Source organism: Nannobrachium achirus (assembly GCF_963921795.1).
Source record: "Nannobrachium achirus genome assembly, chromosome: 19".
Lineage (NCBI taxonomy): Eukaryota > Metazoa > Chordata > Actinopteri > Myctophiformes > Myctophidae > Nannobrachium > Nannobrachium achirus.
Genome location: NC_137826.1, coordinates 46,177,915 through 46,203,890, shown reverse-complemented (window position 1 = coordinate 46,203,890; position 25,976 = coordinate 46,177,915). Strand labels below are relative to the sequence as shown.

Below are 25,976 nucleotides of genomic sequence, written 5' to 3'. Positions count from 1 at the left end.
TTCTTTTTTTAAGAAATTATGTTTCAGGCCCCATGACAGTCAACATAATTACTTTAATAATAGCTTATAACTTATCCTATTTAAAATAAAAAAGTGAACCATGCAGTCTCCATACATTGTCATGTCGCGGAGATGGAGATGATGGGAGGTAGACTAGGCTACACATCATCTTATTCATCCAACATCTAAGTGCGACGCGTTGTTGTCTGTCTATCAGTGGACCTGGCTGGTCAGCGACACCGTTCTACAATGTAGAATTATGTGCAGGGTTTAACTTGCTGCAAATTAGGACCACGTTTAAAAAAAAAAAAACACCTCTCTCACACAATTCTGCCAGTGTGCCAGTTATCACCCTCCCCTGTGCCAATGTTGGCACCTATGCCTAAGGTTGCCTACCCCTGATCTATGCCTCATTCACAAGACCGTCACAAGGGGGCGCTATAATAAAACGTCTGTGTTGGGCTAATAAAACAGTGCTTTGATTCTCAGATATTAACTGATGGTGTCTTTAGTTTAACCACCTAGCAATGCCAACAGCATTCACACACTTGCAGATATTTAGAGACAGACATTAATGGATAATGGCAAACATTTATTTATTATAGAGTTAATATCTTAAAATCATCTAGGAAAGTGGGAACCAGTGAAGATAGTGTTTGTTTAACTGGGGCGCTTCTTAAACGGTGCAACCCCCCCTCCCAAATGAGAAAGCGGCGAGCGTAGCCAATGAGAGGACAGCTACCATAACAGCTGCGTGAGCGTGGCCAATGAGAGCGCAGCTACCATAACGCCTACATGAGCGTGGTCGGCGTGGCCAATCAGATCGGTGCTGGACAGGAAGCGCGATATTCGAAAATAAAGCAGCCAGTAGATTAGTTATTTTGAATCAATGCTGCTGTTCTGTGCTCTGTCTGCAGTGCGTCGTTGAGACGGCCCACACACACACACACACACACACACACACACACACATACACTGACTCAGAGAGAGAGAGAGAGAGACCGACCGACCGTTCTACACGGTTAGTTAGTTAGTTAGTTAGTTATTTAGTTCTAGACGCTGTTTATTTATTTATCCGAGTGAAATACGTGAAGTTACCTCGTCGTGTGTCCTTCCTTCACGTTTTCATTTCAACGGTCCTTTCAGCAGAAGAGGTGAGTTCTGTTTACACAATGCTGTACTCCCTCCAACTGTATATTATGTTCCCCATTTTAAACTGTTTTTATTGTACTTGTGACACTTGCTTTGGCAATGTAAACATATGTTTTCTCATGCCACCAAAGCTCCTTTGAATTGAGTTCAGTAGGAGTTGCTGTTGTCTTTGTGTTTTTTTTAGTGTGCCGTCGTCGACCACTTATTAATGTTTAGCATGTGATTTCATTTAGGCCGTTGTTCGTTGTTGCATCCTGGTTTTATTTTTCCAGACACTGCTTTGTTCCCTCTGCACTACCACTTCCTCTATTTTAATATGGGACTATTTGAGTTGCGAGCCCTTATTGTTGACTACTAGAGCTACTAACTAACGGCTGATTTCAGGAGTAATCACTTCCAGTGTCACTTGTTTGTGTTGTGTATCCTGTGTAAGTTCTCGCTCTCTCTGACTGTACGTGGTGGACAAAAGGTTATTTATTTGTTTTAATCAATGCGTTGCTGTTTTGAAAAAAAACAAAACAAACACTTGTAGATATCGGCTATTTTCCATATATTTGAAATAGGGCTTAAGAAGTGGTTCATTTTCATTATGTTTTTGTAAATTAAGCTCCCAAGAGATACACGAAATGTTAAATCTAGTGGATTGGAGTGATGCATGTGCTACAAAAATGTGTTTAACTACTATAGACAAGTAAATGCACTTAATAATGGCTACTGTCCACCACTGTTTACAAGTTAAGGCCTTCCAGTTCTCACTCTGTGAGTCACTGACTGTACCTGTGTCTCTGTGGAACATTACATTTACAAATAATCTACAGTATATCATTGCTGTGGGAATTCAACATATCACACACACACACACACACACACACACACACACACACGGAAAATATGACGGGAGGATGCAGAACACATTAAGGATTAAGCAACAACAAACTACAAGCTTGTTACAGAAAAAACAGCATTCATGCCTTTCAATTGAAAATAGACTACAGAGTCTATAACTATGATTACTATGCAAATACTGTTTATACTGTAAAGCTGCACTGTTTTATATAAACACACCATACAGATTGGACAAAATTAAAATGTATTCATAAAGAAAATCTCACTAAATTCTCCATCAGCCACTGCTCATATTCATTCATTCATTCAATGTGATAGTTCTAGTCAACACTAACAGCGTCTCATCTCGACCCCCAGCAGGTAGACATGGCGATGTTCGTGACGTCTCCGCCATGCCCGTACGACGAGGAAGAGCCCATGAACGTGTTCGAGTCCACGGCTGCAGAATACGGGGCCCCCTCCCGTCCTCGTATGCCCCCCGTACCCGATTTCTCCATCATCTGTGCAGGCAAAGAGTCGGTGAGGAATTTAGTGTTTAACCTTATTTATTTACTCAGAGTTGCTTTTTTCTCTCTCTCTATAGCATTGCCTTGAGTTGTACTGATACTGAGAGAGAGTATCGGAAAAGCTGCCGATATACTGCCTAAAATTCTGATATATCGTTGAGAACGTCAGTCTGTGCCATTCCGATACAACGTAATTTATCACATGATAATCTCATCTGTCACTTACAGTTATCTAAATGTATTTTGTGTGTTGATGTTGCACTACTGTTTTATACTCTCACTCACTGTACTATTCACATCATTATTTTACAGCCCTGTAGCTGCAACCTGTGATGTGACAATAAAGCTGATTCACTTTCTTTTCTCCCTTCCCATTTTTAGAAGACTCTTAGCAAACCTGACCTCGCCAAACGTGGAAGCGGCGATGCAGGGAGCGCTGGCGAGAAAGTGAAGGTGTTCCTTCGAGTCAGACCTCTCTCTGCCAAAGAGAAGGAGAAGGGAGGAGAAGAGGTAAGAGAGAGAGATGATGATGACTTTGACCGGAACATCTGAAACGTCTTCAAGCTGCTGGTAAAAACAATGCTAACAGTGTGTCCTCTTTCTTCCAGGTTTGTATCAACATCCAGGACGACGAGACGTTGTTGCTCAAGGCTCCCAAGGACTCCCAGAACATGAAGAACGCAGAGAGGGGAATCACCCAGAGCATCCACAGGTTCAGCTTCTCAAAGGTACCGTTCACGTAACAGTTTCAATCTATCACAGGTTAAAACCAGTGTGTGCATCCTCACATACACAAACCACAGTCATTATGGAACCATGTTGAAAAAGCATACTGTAAACCGTAGCTTGGCTGCAGAAGAAGATTGACCTGAGACAGATATACTATTAGAATTCACACCTAATGACAAATACACTTTTTATTAAATGTGCACCTGTTGTTTGATGTAATTACTAGTGCACACTGCAATTAAAATAAGAGCTAGTACCACTACATGACAGAAGGGTACTCAACAGTTTGAGTTTTCTCACCTAAGTAAAAAAGGACACAGTCAGGATTGAGCTGTTTACTGGTGAACTGAATTATCACGGGCCTGTAGATGAAGCGATGCTTTGTCATTTGTTGTAATGGTAGTAATAGGAGTATGCGACACTGTTCAAACTGACAATATCTTCTTAAGCGACATAAACATTTCATATTTATCCCCTGTAAACATTGGACGACGATCATCTTCATCTTGGTATCTCTCTTGCGTTTACTTTAGATCTTTGCTCCAGAGACCAGCCAGCAGGAGTTCTATGAGGCCACCATGAAGAGCATGGTGAAGGACGTCCTTCAGGGGGAGAACCGTCTGCTCTACACCTATGGGGTCACCAACTCTGGGAAGACCTACACCATCCAGGGTGAGCAACTAGCTGCTTGTTGTTGTCACCCTCACTCAGTGAATTGTGTGTCCCTTAATGCTGCCTGGGGATGTGAGGATAAGCGGTATTATCGTTTATCATGATTAAAAAATAATTGTATCGTGGAGACTGGAGATTTAATTTATCGTAATATCGTCCTCCGTCATGCACTGGGATCAATTCACCTTTTATTTGCCGAGCTGCATATCCAGTACCACTTAAACCCTCCATAATTGGTAAAAGGTATTTTTTTACGACAGTTGTGAGCTTGTAGATCTGCTATTTTTTGGCAAACGTTCCGCCCAGGATAATGTATTTTGATTATCACGATAATATTGTAAATCGTGATTTCTTTTGTCGCAATAATCGTGTATACTCACTTATTCTTATTTCTCTCAGTGGCCATATTAGTCAAATAACAATTATGGAAATAAATAAATTATTAACTTGATTATGAATAATGTAATAACTTTACTTGATAATGAATACGAATGGTGGAAAGATCAGCATCAGTGTTTATGCTTTATGCTTGCATTTAGTGTTAACGTTAACACTGTGCTGTGATGTGCAGGTAGAGGCAGAGAGGCAGGCCTGCTGCCCAGAGCGCTGGTGTCAGTGTTCAGGAAGGTCCAGGGTCGTCTGTACGGCGCAGTGGACCTGAAGCCCGTCATGCACCAGGACGTCCGCCAGCTGGACGCCAACGAGGTCCGCGTGGAGGAGAGCCGACGGGACGCTCTGCTAAAAGAGGTGAGCGGAAGAGATGCCTTATTTTTCATGGAATTCATGCAATTAGCCAGTAGCTATGCCCCTCCCCTAAAAGCTTTTGTCCAATGCTAGCTTAGCAACCGGCAGCTTGCCAAGGCTGTTGGCAAGGCAAACCTTGGCAAGCAGGAAGTTATTCTAAGCTAGCATTGGACAAAAGCTTTTTGGGAGGGGCATAGCTACTGGCTAATTGTTTCTATGTTCCAGTGCAATTCTTTTCTTTACCAGTCAATTGGATTCCATAAAAGTCAGCATGTCTTCTATGGAAGCTTGCAATGTACGGAAAATAGGCCATCTACTAGCTTACAACATGCCGCGCTGCGATGTGTGGTAAGCTTGTACATAGCCTATTTCTTTTTTGTTATTTGTTACTTTAAGCACATAAACTTCTTCATTTTACATATTGTGCTCAATGTTAATGAAACACACACAGTGTCTGCGGAGCTCCTTTCACTCTGTTTTATAAATGAAATCACACATTATTAAGACTTGGCCTAACGCAACGTTTTCAGTCATGAGATTTTATTGTGCTTTTCATCCATGTGTCTGTTCTGTCACAGGAGGTGAGCCAGAGCTCTCGGCACGGCGGTACCAGCACCTGGGACAGTAAGGACAGTGGCGTCGCCGGCATGTCCACCTTCACAAGTCACATTGCTACCCAGCTAGAGGGTAGGAGGACCATCAAATAGATTACACTGCATTACACCAGGAATCATCAAATAGATTAGACACCAGGACATGATGTTCTTACAGAGCAAAAGGAAATGCACCTATTGTTCTGGGCCTGCCCCACACCTACTTTCCCTCTCGCTCTCTCTCACACACATACACTCACTTAACGATACTCATTAATCCCGTGTCTCTCACACTCAACCACTTGTTCACTTCACACACACACACACACACACACACACACACACACACACACACACACACACACACACACACACACACACACACACACACACACACACACACACACACACACACACACATCCTGCCTGAACAATGGCTCAGTTGAAACCTGTTCTCTAGAATCACTGGCTAAAGTTGTACAGTATTTGTAAGCCTGCTGGACTGGTTTCTCCGCACCTGTGTTTCATTGGATCATTATAGACGGGTATTGGCAAGTCTCTGGTAGCAAACACTCATGCCAGCTAAACATAAATTATTGCTGTTGGTTGTATTCATGGTCATATCATGTGTTTGGTTGTGGCACACCAAGCTACTTTAATATACACTCATCATACACTTCTCTTATTCTAGATTGCTTTCTCTTTCTGATAAAAAAACCCCAATAAAGCCTTAATGATGGTAATGTAACAGATCGCTAAATGTTGAAAAGATTCGTAATGGTCTTCTGCAGGAGTGCAGGGTATCAATGTAACAGATGGCATCAGTCAGTCGTGGGGTTTCCTGTTTCTTTTTAATCCATGCACAAGGCCTAGATAGAGCAAATGGTTAAAGTACATGTTGTGGAAGGTCATTGAGATCTAAAAACCCAACCACTATCACACATTGTTTGAGGGGAGTTGAGCATTGATTGAACTGCAACATCTTTGCCTCGTTTACATAAAACAAACGTATGACCTTAAAGGATAAAGCTAAATGCTTGTGTCTCTCTCTGTGTGCAGAATGTGACAGCGTGTGTCTAGAGCCAGACAGCCTGACTCAGAGTGCAGGGTGTGAGCTGGAGGCCGGGGTCCAGTTCTCCATCTGGGTGGCCTTCTACGAGATCTACAACGAGTTCCTGTACGACCTGCTGGAGGCGCCGCCCTCCCTGCCCACCAAGAAACGAAACACCCTGCGGCTGAGCGAGGACAAGCAGGGGAACCCCTACGTGAAGGGTAACTAACGCCTACTACGGCTCACTGTTTATCTAGCTGAACCAGGGCTGCAGCTGTTGGTCCATTATCACAATCATTGGTCATCGATCATTTTACCCATTAATACCTGAGGCTGATTCTACAAATGCCTTCTAAAGTCAGTTGTTTTCACATTTCAAGATTTTCTATCTATTTCGAGCCACTACATGACAGACGGATCGATTGATAATCTATTGTCATTTTTTTTTGCATGACAATGTTGTGCGACAAAGAATGAAACGGAGCTTAATAATAAAGGCTTAATCCATTAGTTGAAAGTATTTTACTTTATTTCAGTGCATAACTCTTAACTCATTTACTGCCATTAAAACATTTTGATCACTGCGATTTTCTTACCTTTTAACGTGGGCACATGTGTGTCCACATGCGCACGCCATGGTCCGCTCGTGAGCACAAAAAATAAATAAAAAATAAACAGTTTAATCCATGGCAGCATTTCTTCAGCGTTGTCTAACGAGGAAGTGAACGGAGGAGAGATTGACACAGAGGGAGTAAAAAAGCATATCCGTTTCCAGTCACAAACCAGAGCACTTAGGAAAGGCCGATTAGCAATCCAATTTTTGATTGTTTTGAATTAAATGAATCTAATGGCCTGGAACAATGGGAAACTTGGGATATGGCAGTAAATTAGTTCATTGTAACGCTGTCTCCTGTTACGGTTCCTTTCTCTAGATCTGACCTGGGTCCAGGTACGCAGTGCTGAGGAGGCCTGGAAGGTGCTGAAGGCTGGCCGCCAACACCAGAGCTTTGCCAGCACTCACCTCAACAGCAACTCCAGTCGCAGGTTAGAAGAACCACAGCTTTCACTAAAGAAACAAATAGCTTGCACATCCACTGACTGAAAGCAGTGGTGCTGCATAAACTGGTCCGTGGCAGGTAAAAAGAGATGGAGTCAGCATGCTGGAGTGTGACTTGCTCATACCTCACAGTCAATTTATTTACGCTTCGACCGCCCCTTTGCCGAGTTGAAACATAAATAAACTGAGCCAGTCACATTTCAGTGTGCGGTCTGTGTCTTTTTAAAACCAGAGCCAGTACTCGCCTCAGCAGTAACTCAGGTCGCAGCAAGCGACAGACTCAACAAAAGTAGCAAAAAGATAAGAAAACTATTGAGTGATTTACATAGAACAACGTTGAAATAAAAGTATTACAAAAAAGAAAGATTGTGACAATCTACAATACAGATATTTGCCTACCTACACATGAACCAACATGAATTAGAGGCCATTGCATGAGAGTGCAGGTTGTTATTTGGTGCTTACGGTACATCCATGGGTGGTTGCTTATTATGCATTGTTCTTCTGCTCTTCAGTCACAGCATCTTCTCCCTCCGTGTGCTGCACGTCCATCCAGAGGCTGAGCAGGGACAGGCCACGCGCATCAGCGAGTAAGTAGTGATGGTCCACTGTCCTTAAAACTACTCTGTCATCATCATACAGTACATCATTCGTTTCGTTTGTATCGTCACAATGACCTCTAGTTAAATCAATTGGTGCCTTTTAAATACTTTGCCACAGTGTTCTCATCACAGACTGGCATAGCGCAGTAGTATAAGTATTTAGTGATTTCCAAAAAATGTGTCAGTCAGTGTTACATTGCTCACGTACAAAGTCTGTCTACTTAACGTTATCTAGATCTTACAACAAGCCCCGCCATGTCACATTTTGCCATAAATAAACCGTGCAGAGAGTGCAGGATGAGTGACATTAATGCAACAAATGCACCCAGTTAAAATGACACTGTGTACCAACACTCTCCTGGCTGTCTTGTCTCCTTGCAGACTGAGTGTGTGTGACCTGGCCGGTTCAGAGCGCTGTAAGGACCAGCGCAGCGGCGAGAGGATGAAGGAAGCCACCAACATCAACACCTCCCTCCACACGCTGGGACGCTGCATCGCAGCGTTGAGACACAACCAGACCAACAGGTAACGCCTCTCACCTTGTGCATGGCAAAATAGTTAAAATCCTAACTTAGGCTAAAGGATATCAGCTATGCTCGTGCCTCACACCGAGTGCCGCGCTGCGAGCTTGTATATCTGCTATTTTTCAATAGTTAAAGCGTTAAATAATTCTAGACCTAAATCTAATGTTACATCACTCAAAAACCCAGACGGTCAGACGTTATGTGTTTAACATCATCTCCAGGTCCAGAGCCCCTCAGCTGGTCCCCTTCAGGGACAGCAAGCTGACGCGCGTCCTGCAGGGCTTCTTCTGCGGCCGGGGCACCTCCTGCATGGTGGTCAACATCAACCCCTGCTCCTCCATCTACGACGAGACACTCCAGGCTCTCAAGTTCTCCGCCATCGCCACCCAGGTACTATGAGTCTCCACTCTCCACCACTCCACACACCATCTCCTCTGGCTGTGGTTCTGTGCTCTGTAGGCCACTGGTTCTCAAACCTTTTCATTTCAACGACCTCCCCTGGTTTATATGCATTATTAGGCCACGGACCCCCATTTGGCTTCCAATCTCTTTCAGAATTGATTAGAAAATATTATTCATTACATTTATGGCCATCTCTGGTCTGGCCCTCCATCTCCAACCTACTCGGGCCATATGTACCGCAGTGCAATTTCAGGTCCTCGAACAAAGCTCTCCTAGATGTCTCATTTTCCTGGCTACAAACAAAATCATGATTCAGATCTCCGACTCTGGAATGCCCTCCCTCTTGGAAATTAAAAAGTCTGCCAAAACGATTATTGTGAGCATTGTTTATCACGATAAACAATTATCGTCCCAATCCCAATTATTATTATGATGAAAGATTTCATGCGGGTGAGTTAGTTCAAACTGACTGTTGTGGTTTTAATTCCAGCTGGTCCACGGGCCGTCTACCAAGAGCAGAGTGGCCTACATCCTGTCCCTCCTCAACGAACCCGCCTCCACGCTCGACGCCTCTGGCCTGGAGGAAGAAGAGGAGGAGGAAGAGGAGGGCGCTGATGAAGAGGAAGAAGGAGACGTCACCATGTTGAATACCCGGGTATGATCATGGATTTACTGGTTTCCTCATGTAGGGTTTGGTTTTCTGTCTGTAAAAGTATCACAAGCACATTCTCAGTCACCACCATTGATTTCAGTCATTTGGATTCCATAGAGGCCAGCATGGTCTTCTATGAATGGAAGCATGTTGCACATCAAAAATGGCAGATCTATAAGCTCCTTTATAAAATAAACAAAACATTCAAACCATTTAACCATCGAACAAATCTGTTTTTATTTTTTTTATATCAATATTGTGTAATCGTCAAAACCGCAAATCTCTTACTCTCTTTGAGCTGGAGTTGGTGCTGAGAAATGTGCTCTCTAGCATTGCGAGATCAAATTAAGATATGTCAACAGGAATCATTATTCTACAGCCACATGTGTAAGGTTATAGGTAATATAACAGTTAGTGCTGTCTAAGTGATGTGAAATTTCTGTCTTACAAAGTATTCAATCAATCAATCACTGCTGTGCTTCAGATGCTGCTGGAGGCCATCGACGTGTTGAAGCGAGAGGTGTGGCGGCAGCGGGCAGAGAAGGAGCTGCTGGAAGCCAGGGTGAGGGAGGAGGTGGTGGAGGAGACCATGGAGCTGATCAATAACATGCAGAACGAGTTCAGGTAGGCCTGTCACAATTATTACATGAGCATGTAATCGCAATTATTTGACATAATCGCAATTATTTTGTCATAATCGTGAATGATGAAAACTTTTCATACATACATTTCAGAAATATCTACAGGCTCGTAGCTTGTAGATTGGCTATTTCCACCATCAATGTTATGTTATGTTAACTCTTTCTGTGCGAAAACCGAATAATCTCGGTTCTTTTTTCCATTCCAATACTAATTTTTTAATCTATTTCGCTTACCCTGAGCTGCTAGTAGCGACGTGGGTGGTCCTGGCTCCTCCACCGCTTCCCAATGAGCCATTCTACTTGTCCCGATGATTTATTCCATTGAAAATGGTTTAGAAAAAAGTTTAGAGCCCCCCCAAAAAAACACTGTTTCAGCAAGACGTATTAAGGATTACAAGAACCGACATTATTCGGTTCCTTTAGTAAAATGAATTAAATAATCGGAGGCATCAACGAAGCCCCGGTCTAATTTAGCATCCTAGCACAAGGCCGCGATTCTGTTTACACGGCACGTAATGGGAAGAAAAGGCCGCAGCACGCCGCCCACTCCAATAGAAAAACACATCTTTACAGCGGATTTTCTCCGGATTGTGTTCCGAGGCCAGCAGACAAGTTATTTTGGCGGCTGAATAACTTTAGATCGCTCTTCTAAAAAATGATATAGTCGATTGCTAACTGATAGCTAACTTCCTCCGGCTCGCTAGCATAGCACTCATTCGAGTGAAAAGCCAAGCCAGTTCAGGCTGGCGACCCGGATGTGATAGTGAATGCCTACGGGAGAATGGCTGGCAATCTAGCGGCACCTAGCGGCGCCCGGCAGCTATTGAGTTAAGTAGAAAGTTGTCAAACATGTCAGTAATTTCTTTGTGTATTAAGGTTATGTGTCATATCTGCCATGTGCAACCTCAAAGCCTACAAGCCTAACAGAAATGTAATTATCAACGACAAAAACACAATTAAATAGTTAATCGCAATTATTTGAGTGACAATTAATCGTCATGTAAAATGTCATATCGTGACAGCTCTAAGTTCAGGTACACATTATAAAACCATGGATCACATCAATACTATAGTCCATAGTATTAGGTACATAGAAACAACCAGCAGTGTTAATTCTACTCTGAGAGTGTTCAAATATGTAACCCACCAAGGGTCCATTTGGTTACATCTGTACGCTCTGAGTTGAGGGCCGTTCAACATAAGCACTTGTATAACTATAACTAAATATTGTTTGTCTAGTTGTGGTGTGGACTCTTTCATCCACTTGAGATTTTTTTTAAACTATCTTTATAGTCATATAGTGCTAGAACGGCTCTATATGTACAGAGTGCATGGGGTCTATTCATTTATTTTCTGTGACTTGTGGGAAGTTTGATTTGATTTGATTTTATTCAGCACATTTTAAAATACAAAAAATATTCCTCAGAAATAGAAAACAATTAAAGTGCTAGGAGGAGGCAAGAAGCCCAAAGGGCTTATATGAGGCCTCTACCTATACAACAAACATATGAAATAACATGTATTGCAAATACATGTTATTTGTTATACACATACTTACATATATGCATACAACATATATAATACATACATATAAAGATACATACATATACATACAAAAATAATTAAAACCTGATAGAAAAGAAGAAAAAAAAAAACAATATCTAAAAATCCATAACAAGATTATTGGTTAACCAGTACAACCCTCAATTTATTCTTGTATACATTCAATGATGAGAGTTGTATACCCTTGGAGTACTTGTCCCACAGGGTAGTACCTCTGTATTTTAGGGAAAATTGACCTTGACTAGTGTGGTAAAAAGGGGGGTGAAGGTCTGTAGCCTGTCTGGTGTTATAATTGTGAATTTGAGAATTTGTTTGAAAGTAGTTACTAAAAGGTTTTGAAATGGAGTTGGGGGTATATTTGATCTTATAAATAAAATTGCATATTTGATAGGTGTTGATCTAGAAGATAGTGAAAAGTTTTAACTTATTAAAAAGTGGAGTAGAGTGGTCAAGTCGTTTTGAATGAGTAGCGGTTCTGACAAATCTTTTCTGAAGTAGATAAATATTATGGAGATATGAATCATATGTACTTGCCCAGACAATATTGCAGTATGTTAAGTGAGGATAAATCAAGCTATAATATAAAGTAAGTAGACATTTTTGATTTATCAAATACTAATTTTCCTGATGACACCGAGTGATCTAGCCACTTTATTACAAACAAGATTGATGCGTTCTTTCCAGTTGATTTTATCGTCAACTAGAACTCCTAAGAATTTGACAGAGGTAACTTGTGTTATCTCAGTATCATTTATAATAATTTTACAATCATATTACAATACTTTTTGTTGCCAGCAAAAAGAATAAAATTAGTTTTTTTTCACATTTAGGGATAGCTTATTTGCTTGGAACCATTTGGAAATGTGCTCCATGCCTTTGTTGGCCTCTGAAATCAGAGAATGGAAGTCAGAGTGTGTAATGATCAGATTAGTGTCATCAGCAAAAATGATAGGAAATAACTTGGAGCATACAGAAGGTAAATCATTAATATAGATAAGAAATAATAAAGGACCCAAAATCGAACCCTGGGGGACTCCAGACAATACTGTTTCCCTACCTGATACTATACCATTTACTGAAAGTTAACGGTGACATTTCTCAACTCCTGCAGTGAACGCCTGGAGCTGGAAAGAGACATGCTAGAGGAGAGGTTTGAGGCCAGGATCGAAAATCTGAAGAAAAGCCTGAAAGAATACTACATTGGACAGCTGGAGGTGAGTCCCAATCCACCTGACATCACTGCCCTTTACCAGCCTAGTGCTCACTGCTCACACACATACCCATCAACACAAGACCTGCCATACTGCCATTAACCAGCCTGCTCATCGCATTCACACACATTCAAAACCTCTTATCTCCATATTTTAACTTTTTAGTAAATGAATTGTGTCACACAAAAGTAGCAGATCTACAAGCTCAAAGCGCGGCACAAGGCAATGCGCTTCGAGCTTGCAGATCTGCTATTTTTTTATTTGAATCCTGAACAGTATCGGTTGTGGACACATGAGGGTTCCACCTGACAGACGACATACACCTGTGATCACACATTATCTCATGATCACCATGCAGAACTTGAAAAGTGGTTAAACTATAATGGATAAACTGTTTCTTGTTTTGCTGGAGGGGGACCCCTTGAAACACACTCAAGGACCTTTGCGGGCCCCTCTCGGAACTCACTTTGAGAACCACTGGCTTCAGTCACACCATCACTCGTAGGGACTATTGAGCTGTTTGTTGTTCAAGTCGTTGAACTGTCCTGTCTCTCCTCTCTCCTAGGAGCGCGATGAGGAGATCAAGGAGCTGACCGAAGCGCTGGAGAAAAGGAGAGAATCGGAGAGGAAATCTGTGAAGAAAGAGGCTTCTGAGTCTTTGCTGATGCCTCCTCCCATGGAGCCTCCCGAGGCCCTGCCTGTCCTGAGGCGCTCTCAGCGCAGTCTGGCCAGGAACACCGTGGAGGTGGCCAGCATCCAGGCAGAGCTCACACAATGCCGCGCCGAGCTGATGCTCAAAACACAAGGTGTGTTTTTTTGAGGGGGTCAAATACGATTTATTTAAGAAGTATGAGTACAAATCTGTTCTCATACGGACACTCATACGTCTGTGACGTTGGTTATCGCCATACATGGAGTTCCGTGCTCATACGGACATACCGTGTTCATACACATGCTCATATGGACACACTCGTACATACACACAAAGCCAGGCGTAGGAGCTGTTAGCACCGCTCTAAAACAAAAGAACACTGACCATAAGTAGAAAAGAAAACAAAGGTCAAAACCTTTTAAAATGTTACCGTAATATTCTGTTCCATTATATTACATGCCATGGCATAATGTGCTGAAATGTGTTCCAACACATTTTCATCCCAACTTGTATTTATTGTGACAAAACAAGGTTGGCCAATGGAATACAACCACCTTAAGGACTACTAATCATTATGTGTTTCCTGCACCCTAACCCACTGTACTAGTGGGTGTAACGATAAACTGCATTGATGCATCGATTTTAATTTCAACAATCGAAGTATCCGATATGTAAACTGCAACATATCATATCGTTTGACTTTGTATCGCTTTGCGAAGCAAATCATCGGTGGCGAATCGTTTTGTAATGCAAATATTCGATTGTATCAATACTGTGTGTACTCTCTGTGTTCATGTGTTCAAATACAATGTCCATGTGTTTGCCAGAGAAACACCTCGTATTGCCTAGAACTGGAGGATTGATTTTGGGGTTTGTATTGTAAAGTACAACTTGATGACATCACACATTGTACTTTACAATACAAACCCCAAAATCAATCCTCCAGTTCTAGGTAACACAGAAGAGGGGGAACTTATTTTTCTATTTCCACACAACTCCTCTAAGGTATATTAATGACATATTTCAATATTGAAAATGGGTGGTCTTCCCCTTTAAACACATCTTCTTGTATGCTATTTAAATCGTTTTGGGGAAAATGCTGCTACTTGCCCCAAAAGTGAGTGCAAAATCCTGAAAGATTGCTGCTATTTGTTTCAAAAAACATACCCTGTATATATGGTATAACATGTAACGTGGCAATGTGACCCCCCAACTGTATATACTTCCCCATTTTCTTAAATTGTTTGATGTTTTGACACTTGCTTTGGCATTGTAAACGTATGTTTTCTCATGCCAATAAAGCTCCATTGAATGGAATTGAATTAAATACATACTCGTCGTACGACAAATTGTGAAAACAGCCTGTCTAACAAGCTTGACAGTATTTGGATACTTTTTGAAACTTTTCAGCTACGATGACGGGGGATATAGGGATGCCGGCTTGTCCAGTGATTAATTAGCTTTTCAAGTTATTAATTACATAATCTAGTTTCCTTCATTGAGGTGTATTCATCAGTAGATGTCAGGTGTTGGGGAGGTGAACGGTGTCTTATTGAAATGTCTCCACAGAGATGAGGAAGCTGGAGGTCCAGCTGGCGATACCAGGCCCGACGGGCACCCTCACCAACACCTCCGACCGCAAGCTGAAGACCTGCCAACGGGTGAGGACAACAACCGCTCCTCCATAACACACTCTGACCGGTCACGACCACACCCTGTGCAACAGTTAATCAAACACATTAATTGTAACCAGTAAGACTCCCTAATCGGGAGATAAGCGACCGTTGGTCGCTTATCTCCACAAATAGGCCAAAAAATTTGTTTTACCAATTATCAAGACATACGGGCAGTTGACAGTTTGCCATGGTTACTCATTGAAGTTGAATCTCCATATATGGAGATAACCTACGCATCACACTAAGTCTGACCTCACCAGCCCATATTTGGGCATGAGTAACTTATGTCTCCATATATGGAGATATGATGACATCACACAGTCCTCAGCCGATGATGTGGCGTGATGTCATACAATACACAAACGAGCCCTACAGTATAAAGGGGCAATTCTTGCCAGGAAAGAAGCATTTCTTCGACTCAGACCTTATCGCCAGGGTTGGCTTATAGCAGCTGTCGGTAGGACCATATATGGATTCTGTTAGTGTGGATCTCCTAACAGGGCATCATCTGGGATACAATCCCTTTTATGCCCATATATGGAGATCCCTAACAGAATCCCTTTCATGCCCATATATGGAGATCCCTAACAGAATCCCTTTTATGCCCATATATGGAGATCCCTAACAGCATCCCTTTTATGCCCATATATGGAGATCACTAACAGCTAACAGAATCCCTTTTATGCCCATATATGGAGATCCCTAACAGAATCCCTTTTATGCCCATATATGGAGATCCCTAACAGAATCCCTTTTATGCCCATATATGGAGATCCCTAACAGAATCCCTTTTATGCCCATATATGGAGATCCCTAACAGAATCCCTTTTATGCCCATATATGGAGATCCCTAACAGAATCCCTTGTATGCCCATATATGGAGATCCCTAACAGAATCCCTTTTATGCCCATATATGGAGATCCCTAACAGAATCCCTTTTATGCCCATATATTATGGAGAAATCCCTGCTCTGAGTATCTGACATCAGTGTGATGTCACCTGTTTATGCCCATATATGGAGATCCCTGCTCTGCGTATCTGGTTGCTATGGTAAACAGTTGGTTGCTAGGGTAAAAAAACATGGTTGCTATGGTAAACAGTTGGTTGCTAGGGTAAACAGTTGGTTGCTAGGGTAAAACCATGGTTGCTAAGGTGGTTGCTAACGTACACTAACAAACCAGCAACAACAGACTGTTGCCACAGCAACGTACACAAAGGTTTGTGTACACATGTGGTGTGATGTCATACTGATGCGGAGATATGAGCAGGGCAAAGGTGTGACGTGTGACCGACCGACCGACGGACGGCCGGTGGAGGTTTTCATAGTAAACTGCTCCCTGACGGTCGCAATAATAGAAAATGTACCAGTAAGACTCCCTAATCGGGAGATAAGCGACCGTTGGTCGCTTATCTCCAAAAATATCACAACCTCCACCTCTCACGTCATACGGGTAGCCATAGTTACACCTGGAATGTTGAATCTCCATATATGGAGATAACCTACGCATCACACAAAGTCTGACCTCACCAGCCCATACTTGGGCATGGACGACTTATATCTCCATATACGGAGATGGCCATATATGGAGATACGATGACATCACAGAGTCCACAGCTGATGATGTGGCGTGATGTCATACAATACACAAACAAGCCCTATACCAGTAAGACTCCCTAATCGGGAGATAAGCGACCGTTGGTCGCTTATCTCCACAAATATCACAACCTCCACCTCTCACGTCATACGGGTAGCCATAGTTACACCTGGAATGTTGAATCTCCATATATGGAGATAACCTACGCATCACACAAAGTCTGACCTCACCAGCCCATACTTTGGCATGGACGACTTATATATACGGAGATGGCCATATATGGAGATACGATGACATCACAGAGTCCACAGCTGATGATGTGGCGTGATGTCATACAATACACAAACAAGCCCTATATAAAGGGGCAATTCTCACCAGGGAAGAGAGCATTGCCTGGAATGTTGAATCTCCATATATGGAGATAACCTACGCATCACACAAAGTCTGACCTCACCAGCCCATACTTGGGCATGGACGACTTATATCTCCATATACGGAGATGGCCATATATGGAGATACGATGACATCACAGAGTCCACAGCTGATGATGTGGCGTGATGTCATACAATAAACAAACAAGCCCTATATATATATGATGCGATACGATGACATCACAGAGTCCACAGCTGATGATGTGGCGTGATGTCATACAATAAACAAACAAGCCCTATATACTGATGCGGAGATATGAGCAGGGCAAAGGTGTGACGTGTGACCGACCGACCGACCGACCGACGGCCGGCCGGTGGAGGTTTTCATTGCGACCGTCAGGGAGCAGTTTACTACCAGTAAGACTCCCTAATCGGGAGATAAGCGACCGTTGGTCGCTTATCTCCACAAATACCAGTAAGACTCCCTAATCGGGAGATAAGCGACCGTTGGTCGCTTATCTCCACAAATATCACAACCTCCACCTCTCACGTCATACGGGTAGCCATAGTTACACCTGGAATGTTGAATCTCCATATATGGAGATAACCTACGCATCACACAAAGTCTGACCTCACCAGCCCATACTTGGGCATGGACGACTTATATCTCCATATGGGTGGGTGACGTGACGTAACGTTTTCGCTGTCCTCGGTGTCAAACATGTATAAATAAAAAATATATTTGTCAAAAACCTTATGAATATTGTGCAGGACATTAAGCTTTATGTGAACTTACTCAAGATTAAAACATTTCATTCCTCATTTCTTCAGAATCTTCAACCAAACATGGCAAAACTCATATGGTGTGACTGTCCTGACCTTGTTTCTCAAAGTGGGAACTTGAATAAAACTAAGAAAAAGAATTGCTAAAAATCATTTGAAAATGAATTTAGGCTAAAAAAAATGTCTATTTTGAGCCTATATCTTTTCAAAGTCAAAGCATAATGTTTTCAGTCATTTCTGATCAAAAACATTTTGTCCCCCAACCCAAAATCATTTGGTGTGACACTAGTTTGGAAAAATTAAACAGGCAATTATTTGGACACCTATTGGCTAGAGAGGTCCTTCTTCTGTAAGGCTATTCAGCACTCCCAGCACAACTGCAAGACAGGTGTCTGAGGTGAGTTATGATTTTAACATTTTCATGAAATGCCATCTTGTTGAAACGTTGACAAACTCACCATTCTGGATGTCTTTTGGTGTGACACCTTTTCTTAAAAAAAAGCTTAAGTTATTTGAGGTTTTGGTCATATTTCCATGTAGATCTAGGCTAATGTGTACATAGTAGCCTCAAGGTAAACCTAAATGGAGAAAACAGTAATATGGTGTGACACTTAATCATATGGTGTGACATGTCTGCTTGTCACACCATATGACTTGACTGTCACACCATATGATTTATACTGTATTTAACTACAGATATAACAACAAATAACAAAGTTCCATGTTTCTTTTGTACATTTAAACATTTGTTTTAAACATTTTTACATAAAATGTAATTTAGCTTCATTCAGTGATACTTCAAATTCATCAGACAGAGCAGAAACCCCTTCACAGAAACCTTAACATATTGTTTCAATCTAAACAATATTTTCTCTTTGTCTTAAACTATACATTCCATTTTCTTTTGTCAGCTGGAAAATGACAAGTGCTGAGAGAACGAGAAAGTACAGGGAGAAACTAAACAATGACCCAGCAAGGAGAGAGGAGCCAAAGGGGCGAGACTGCATTTTCTACGAAGAGCAGGAGGTTGTCTGTGGCATAGCAGAACCGCAACAAGGCAGCCGGTTTGCTACCCTCACCAAATACGACTGGCTGATGTACAATACAGTCTAAATGTATAATCTAATCTGATCTAATACTTTTGTACTTTGACTCACTGGACTGGACAGTGGACAGTGTTAAGGTAGGACCCGAGACAAAACTAGCGAAAATAGCTGATCTACAAGCTCTCAACACGTTGTGCTGCGAGAGCTTGTAGATCAGCTATTTTCAGAGTTGCGCAACCCAGCACTCTTTAGCTAGTGGAGATGTGGTGTAATGTCATGATTCCTAATTACATTTGTTCAACACAAAATGCTGTGTTCAAGTTCAAGAGACTTCGGAAAAAAGCAATTTACCTGAATGCTGAGTTCTGTTTCCACTAATTGGTGTTAATAAAATGTTGCCTTCAATGCCTTGGCTCCAAGTGTGGCTATGCGCCTTATTGTCCCTTTAGGATCCTTCTGCCGTGGGCCGGCAGAAGACTTAGGTGTGCGTAGCATTCCTGTGCACATCCTCATCATCCATCTACTACTACAATTATTTCTTATCCCATGTTAAAGCCCTACAATAATATCCTGTTCAGAAATATTAAGGCCATGTTATCCTGGGTAATTGTTTAATCAATCAGTAAAGTTCAGTACTCACTAATAGGTAGGTTAAAACACAGTTTGCTTTGACACATGAAGATATGATCATACGGTGTGACACTAAATCATTTGGTGTGACATTCCAAATAGTGAGAAATCATACCTTTATTAATGATTAAACCAAAAAAATGTTTATGGATTACATAGAGAATATTATCAGGAAGAGTCACAAATATTTGTGTAATTTTAGAGAAAGTTTTGACAGAATACATTTAAAATATGTTGTAAGATCATGAACATGGGCCTCACACAGAGTGTCGATTATGAAAAAAATATACAGATATAATTAATTTTCAAAAAACTATAGTGGATCACTGGTTAGTTATGATAAAGGACTTTGATAAAGTGAGTAACTTAAGAAAGATGTACTCCATTTTCATTTTATGAACAATTATTTTCATGTCACACCATATGACGATTTTAGGCACAAGTACAACAAACTGCTGAATAAAGTCTGATTCCAATAAAATATCTAAAAACAAAATGTATTTCCATAAGGTTGAGAGTGAGTAGAACAAAAGTAAATAACTTTTATGCCTGCAATTTAAAGTTTTTTTAAAAACACATTTTTTGGGGCGTCACGTCACTGACCCATATACGGAGATGGCCATATATGGAGATACGATGACATCACAGAGTCCACAGCTGATGATGTGGCGTGATGTCATACAATACACAAACAAGCCCTATATAAAGGGGCAATTCTCACCAGGGAAGAGAGCATTGCCTGGAATGTTGAATCTCCATATATGGAGATAACCTACGCATCACACAAAGTCTGACCTCACCAGCCCATACTTGGGCATGGACGACTTATATCTCCATATACGGAGATGGCCATATATGGAGATACGATGACATCACAGAGTCCACAGCTGATGATGTGGCGTGATGTCATACAATAAACAAACAAGCCCTATATACTGATGCGATACGATGACATCACAGAGTCCACAGCTGATGATGTGGCGTGATGTCATACAATAAACAAACAAGCCCTATATACTGATGCGGAGATATGAGCAGGGCAAAGGTGTGACGTGTGACGTGTGACCGACCGACCGACCGACCGACGGACGGACGGACGGACGGCCGGTGGAGGTTTTCATAGTAAACTGCTCCCTGACGGTCGCAATCACAACCTCCACCTCTCACGTCATACGGGTAGCCATAGTTACACCTGGAATGTTGAATCTCCATATATGGAGATAACCTATGCATCACACAAAGTCTGACCTCACCAGCCCATACTTGGGCATGGACGACTTATATCTCCATATACGGAGATGGCCATATATGGAGATACGATGACATCACAGAGTCCACAGCTGATGATGTGGCGTGATGTCATACAATAAACAAACAAGCCCTATATACTGATGCGATACGATGACATCACAGAGTCCACAGCTGATGATGTGGCGTGATGTCATACAATAAACAAACAAGCCCTATATACTGATGCGGAGATATGAGCAGGGCAAAGGTGTGACGTGTGACCGACCGACCGACGGACGGCCGGTGGAGGTTTTCATAGTAAACTGCTCCCTGACGGTCGCAACAACCTCCACCTCTCACGTCATACGGGTAGCCATAGTTACACCTGGAATGTTGAATCTCCATATATGGAGATAACCTACGCATCACACAAAGTCTGACCTCACCAGCCCATACTTGGGCATGGACGACTTATATCTCCATATACGGAGATGGCCATATATGGAGATACGATGACATCACAGAGTCCACAGCTGATGATGTGGCGTGATGTCATACAATACACAAACAAGCCCTATATAAAGGGGCAATTCTCACCAGGGAAGAGAGCATTGCCTGGAATGTTGAATCTCCATATATGGAGATAACCTACGCATCACACAAAGTCTGACCTCACCAGCCCATACTTGGGCATGGACGACTTATATCTCCATATACGGAGATGGCCATATATGGAGATACGATGACATCACAGAGTCCACAGCTGATGATGTGGTGTGATGTCATACAATAAACAAACAAGCCCTATATACTGATGCGATACGATGACATCACAGAGTCCACAGCTGATGATGTGGCGTGATGTCATACAATAAACAAACAAGCCCTATATACTGATGCAGAGATATGAGCAGGGCAAAGGTGTGACGTGTGACCGACCGACCGACCGACGGACGGCCGGTGGAGGTTTTCATTGCGACCGTCAGGGAGCAGCTTACTATGAAAACCTCCACCGGCCGTCCGTCGGTCGGTCGGTCGGTCGGTCGGTCGGTTGGTCACACGTCACACCTTTGCCCTGCTCATATCTCCGCATCAGTATATAGGGCTTGTTTGTTTATTGTATGACATCACGCCACATCATCAGCTGTGGACTCTGTGATGTCATCGTATCGCATCAGTATATAGGGCTTGTTTGTTTATTGTATGACATCACGCCACATCATCAGCTGTGGACTCTGTGATGTCATCGTATCTCCATATATGGCCATCTCCGTATATGGAGATATAAGTCGTCCATGCCCAAGTATGGGCTGGTGAGGTCAGACTTTGTGTGATGCGTAGGTTATCTCCATATATGGAGATTCAACATTCCAGGCAATGCTCTCTTCCCTGGTGAGAATTGCCCCTTTATATAGGGCTTGTTTGTGTATTGTATGACATCACGCCACATCATCAGCTGTGGACTCTGTGATGTCATCGTATCTCCATATATGGCCATCTCCGTATATGGAGATATAAGTCGTCCATGCCCAAGTATGGGCTGGTGAGGTCAGACTTTGTGTGATGCGTAGGTTATCTCCATATATGGAGATTCAACATTCCAGGTGTAACTATGGCTACCCGTATGACGTGAGAGGTGGAGGTTGTGATATTTGTGGAGATAAGCGACCAACGGTCGCTTGTCTCCCGATTAGGGAGTCTTACTGGTAGTAAACTGCTCCCTGACGGTCGCAAATACAGATTTGGGGGAGGAAAGTTGAAATGTATATATATATTTTTGCCTCTTCAATTTAGCATTGCTCGTCTAGAAAAAATAAATCTCAATGATTTTTATTTGTTTCTGTTTTGTAGGCACACAATAGTTTGTTGTTGGTTTTGTTTAGTTTTTTTAGCCTATTTTTTATTTCAGTTAACTAAATCTTGTTAGTTTTAGTTAACTATAATAACCTTGCTCCTCCTAACTGGACTTCCCCGTTCCTTCATAAACAGAACCTGCGTCAGCTGCGAGTGGACCTGCAGAGGATGGGAGCCACCCTGCAGTCCAGTGAGAGAGCCTGCTGCCGCAACACCGGAGGAGAGAGGCTGCGGAGGAACCTGGCTGCTGCTGACGAGACGCTGGCCAAACAGGTACCATACGTCTCTAATATGTCTCCTTTACTCCCTGATAGTAGCATCCTCTCAAACGGGTACCATACGTCTATATACGGTATGTCTCCTTAACTATATATTAACTCCTTGATAGTAGCATCCTCTGTCCCCAGCCCCCGCACCTTCTTTCTCTGTAAATATACTTGTACTTTTGATGCTACTTCTCTACCAGTATGTATTAGATAGATCATAGAACTTTTATTAGTGTCCTGCAACACAAGATGTCCAGCCCGCACAGTTGTACAAGACGCTCACAAAATGAACATACAGCAAGATTACACCACAAATAGAATACATTAACATATTGCTGTGAGTTACGGAAACGTTCTTCAGAGCAACTGCTGCCATGTCTTCTCTATGAAGTTTCCTAAAACAAAAAACCTCCTTAGTGAACCACCAACTTATACAACATTCAGACATCAAATCTGGATTCTTGTCCTGGAAGAATTTCTTACATCATTGTACAGTGGACAATGAAAAACAAAACAAAACTCATCCTCCACAACTCCCAGGTCACAAAGAACACACGATAGCTGTTCCTCTGGAATGCCAGTAGTATATCCATGGTTCCCACGGTCATGAAATTCCTGGAAATATTTTGAAATTAGAAAAATATTTTCCAGTACTGGAAAAGTTTTGTAATTTATCAAGGGTCCTTGGAAGGTCCTGGAAAAAATAGCTATGCATTGTCTTTGGTTATTGATTTTGTTAAACCTCTGAAATGACAAATTAAACACTGACCAAATTGTCAAATATTAGAGGCAAAAATTTGTTAAAATAGCCGAGGCGTTGTGAGCATGTAGATCTGCTATTTTCACAATAGAAACGTGTTATACAAAATTCCTCAACTCTTAGTGCTCGTCAGGGTGCCGGGGTCCCCAGTTAAAATATGATTATTTCAGGGGTCACAGCAAAGGTTGAGAACCACTGGCATACACTACCTGTCTTTGGGCATTGCACATAGGAGTAAGCGACTTGTTATTGAGCTGAATTATTGTTATATAGTTCTAGAAATTGGGTTAAATATTCTGGAAACGTTTTGGAAATGAATTGGTAAAAATATGTGGGAACCCTGTATATCTATTATCTACCCACCTCACCTGAATTGAATTGAGGAAAGAAGAATCTTAACGACTTTTAGCTGTTCTACCAGCTCTCAATGTGTTCGTAGATATGCTATGCGTAGATATTCTTTTTGCTATTTGTCGTACAAGAAGTATATAGTGCACTCTGTATGAGCCATTGCTTTTTACCTTCTCTTTCTCTCCCATCTCTCTCCCTTCGCTCAGTCTGCCTCTCTGTTCATCTCCTCTGCTCTGAGTCGGGTTTTAACTCTCAAACCGGATGCTTCCACATCCGCTAGCTGTTTCTGACCCCTCCCTCTGCTTGCTTGCTCCTAGGCCTCCATTTCACTCCTCCTTTCAGCCAATCATTCACTCCCATTTCACTCCTCATCCAATCATTCACTTCCATTTCACTCCTCTCATCCAATCGTTCACTTCCATTTCTCTCCTCCTTTCATCCAATCGTTCACTTCCACTCCAGAGCCAGATTGAGATATATAAGCTGATCTATCGTCCATTATTTGGCTTTTGTTAACATCGGTATATAGACAATTATGCAGCTGATGTCCCAAATATATTTTAACCACTGGCGTCTCACTTTTGGGTATTGTGTCTGGCGAACATGATTCAAAGGATTCAATAGCTGATCAACAAGTTCACAATGTGTTGCAATGTGAGCTTGTTGATTGTCTATTTTTGATTGGCATTCATTGTCAGACTCAAATCTGCCATCGGTTGGGACCTTGATTCACTTCCTCTCAATCACTTTCTCCCTCTTATCCACTGTCCCCCCCCCCTCCCTCATGTCCATCTTATCCACTGTCCCCTCCTCCTCCTCCCCCAACACTGATTGCTAACTAACCTATGGGCCGGCTCGTTCCCAGGACCAGATCCTGGTGGAGCTCCAGAACAGCCTGCAGCTGGTCAAGGCTGACCTGCGGCGGCAGGCCGACAGCCTGGCCCAGATGCAGTCCTCCTCCTCGGACCACCAGGCCGGCAGCCGCTCCTGCAAGAAGAGGGCCTGCGGAGCCAACTGTGAGAACCAGCCCCCGGTAGAGAGCAAGAGGCCCTTCCTGCATGGCCTGCTCCCTCAGAGCCTGCGTACTCCCACGCGCAGCAAATGCAACCCCATGCACGCTGCTCACCACGACGACGGCGCCAACCTCACGCCGTCCTCGCGCATCCTGCGCTCCCGCCAGCAGTCCCCGCTGGTCAACAGCCCCGCCTTCACGACCCCGCGTGGACGCAAGTACTGAGAACACCTTAGGGCTGATTCTAACGAATGCCTTCGGACTCTGTTCTCAAGATTTCAAATCGGTTGTTCTCACTTTGAAGATTTTTCTAAAAGGTTCAAAGCAAAAATCGAAGTGACCCAGATACTTTTTCCCCGGTTTTAATGGGTAAATTCAGTCTTGTTCACATATTATTGGTGGTGCTTTTTTGCTGAATGTATATACATATATATATTTGCATGTATGTATCACGTGCAAGTATCATTGCACAATGTTTCTACAATGCTATGCTTTAAATTGAGATCAAGGCATTGTTTGGCTGGTATCTGCTATACCAACAGCTCTGGTTGATTGGGAGACTTGAGTGCACCGTGCACATTTTGTAATTTACTGTATAGAAGTGTTTCTTTGTTTGTTTTTATATTCTTTTTGTAATCTCTTTTATATCTTCTATGCGTGATTAAAGGTTAGTTTGTTTGCATAATAAACATTGGGATTCAAATAAAGCTTCCTGTTCATTACTCATCATCTTAGACTCCAGACTCATGCATGAAAAAGTGCCAAATGTCATGAGTCTTTGAGGTAGCCTACATTTAATTGACA

At 42.4% G+C, this 25,976-nt stretch overlaps 1 protein-coding gene across 1 annotated transcript; it reads left to right on the top strand.

The window, feature by feature from the left end:
• Window positions 1-2,364: 2,364 nt before the first annotated feature.
• On the top strand, window positions 2,365-25,397 carry kif20a (kinesin family member 20A; the record flags this gene model as incomplete). The annotated part of the gene is made up of 18 exons (XM_080748635.1): window positions 2,365-2,517; window positions 2,886-3,014; window positions 3,113-3,232; window positions 3,767-3,905; window positions 4,477-4,652; window positions 5,228-5,336; window positions 6,302-6,514; window positions 7,226-7,337; window positions 7,866-7,940; window positions 8,334-8,477; window positions 8,698-8,866; window positions 9,369-9,533; window positions 10,015-10,154; window positions 12,846-12,948; window positions 13,511-13,751; window positions 15,167-15,258; window positions 22,919-23,056; window positions 25,026-25,397. 18 exons carry the CDS (start codon window positions 2,365-2,367, stop codon window positions 25,395-25,397), a joined length of 2,790 nt encoding a protein of 929 aa, XP_080604761.1.
• Between the last annotated feature and the right edge of the window lie 579 nt (window positions 25,398-25,976).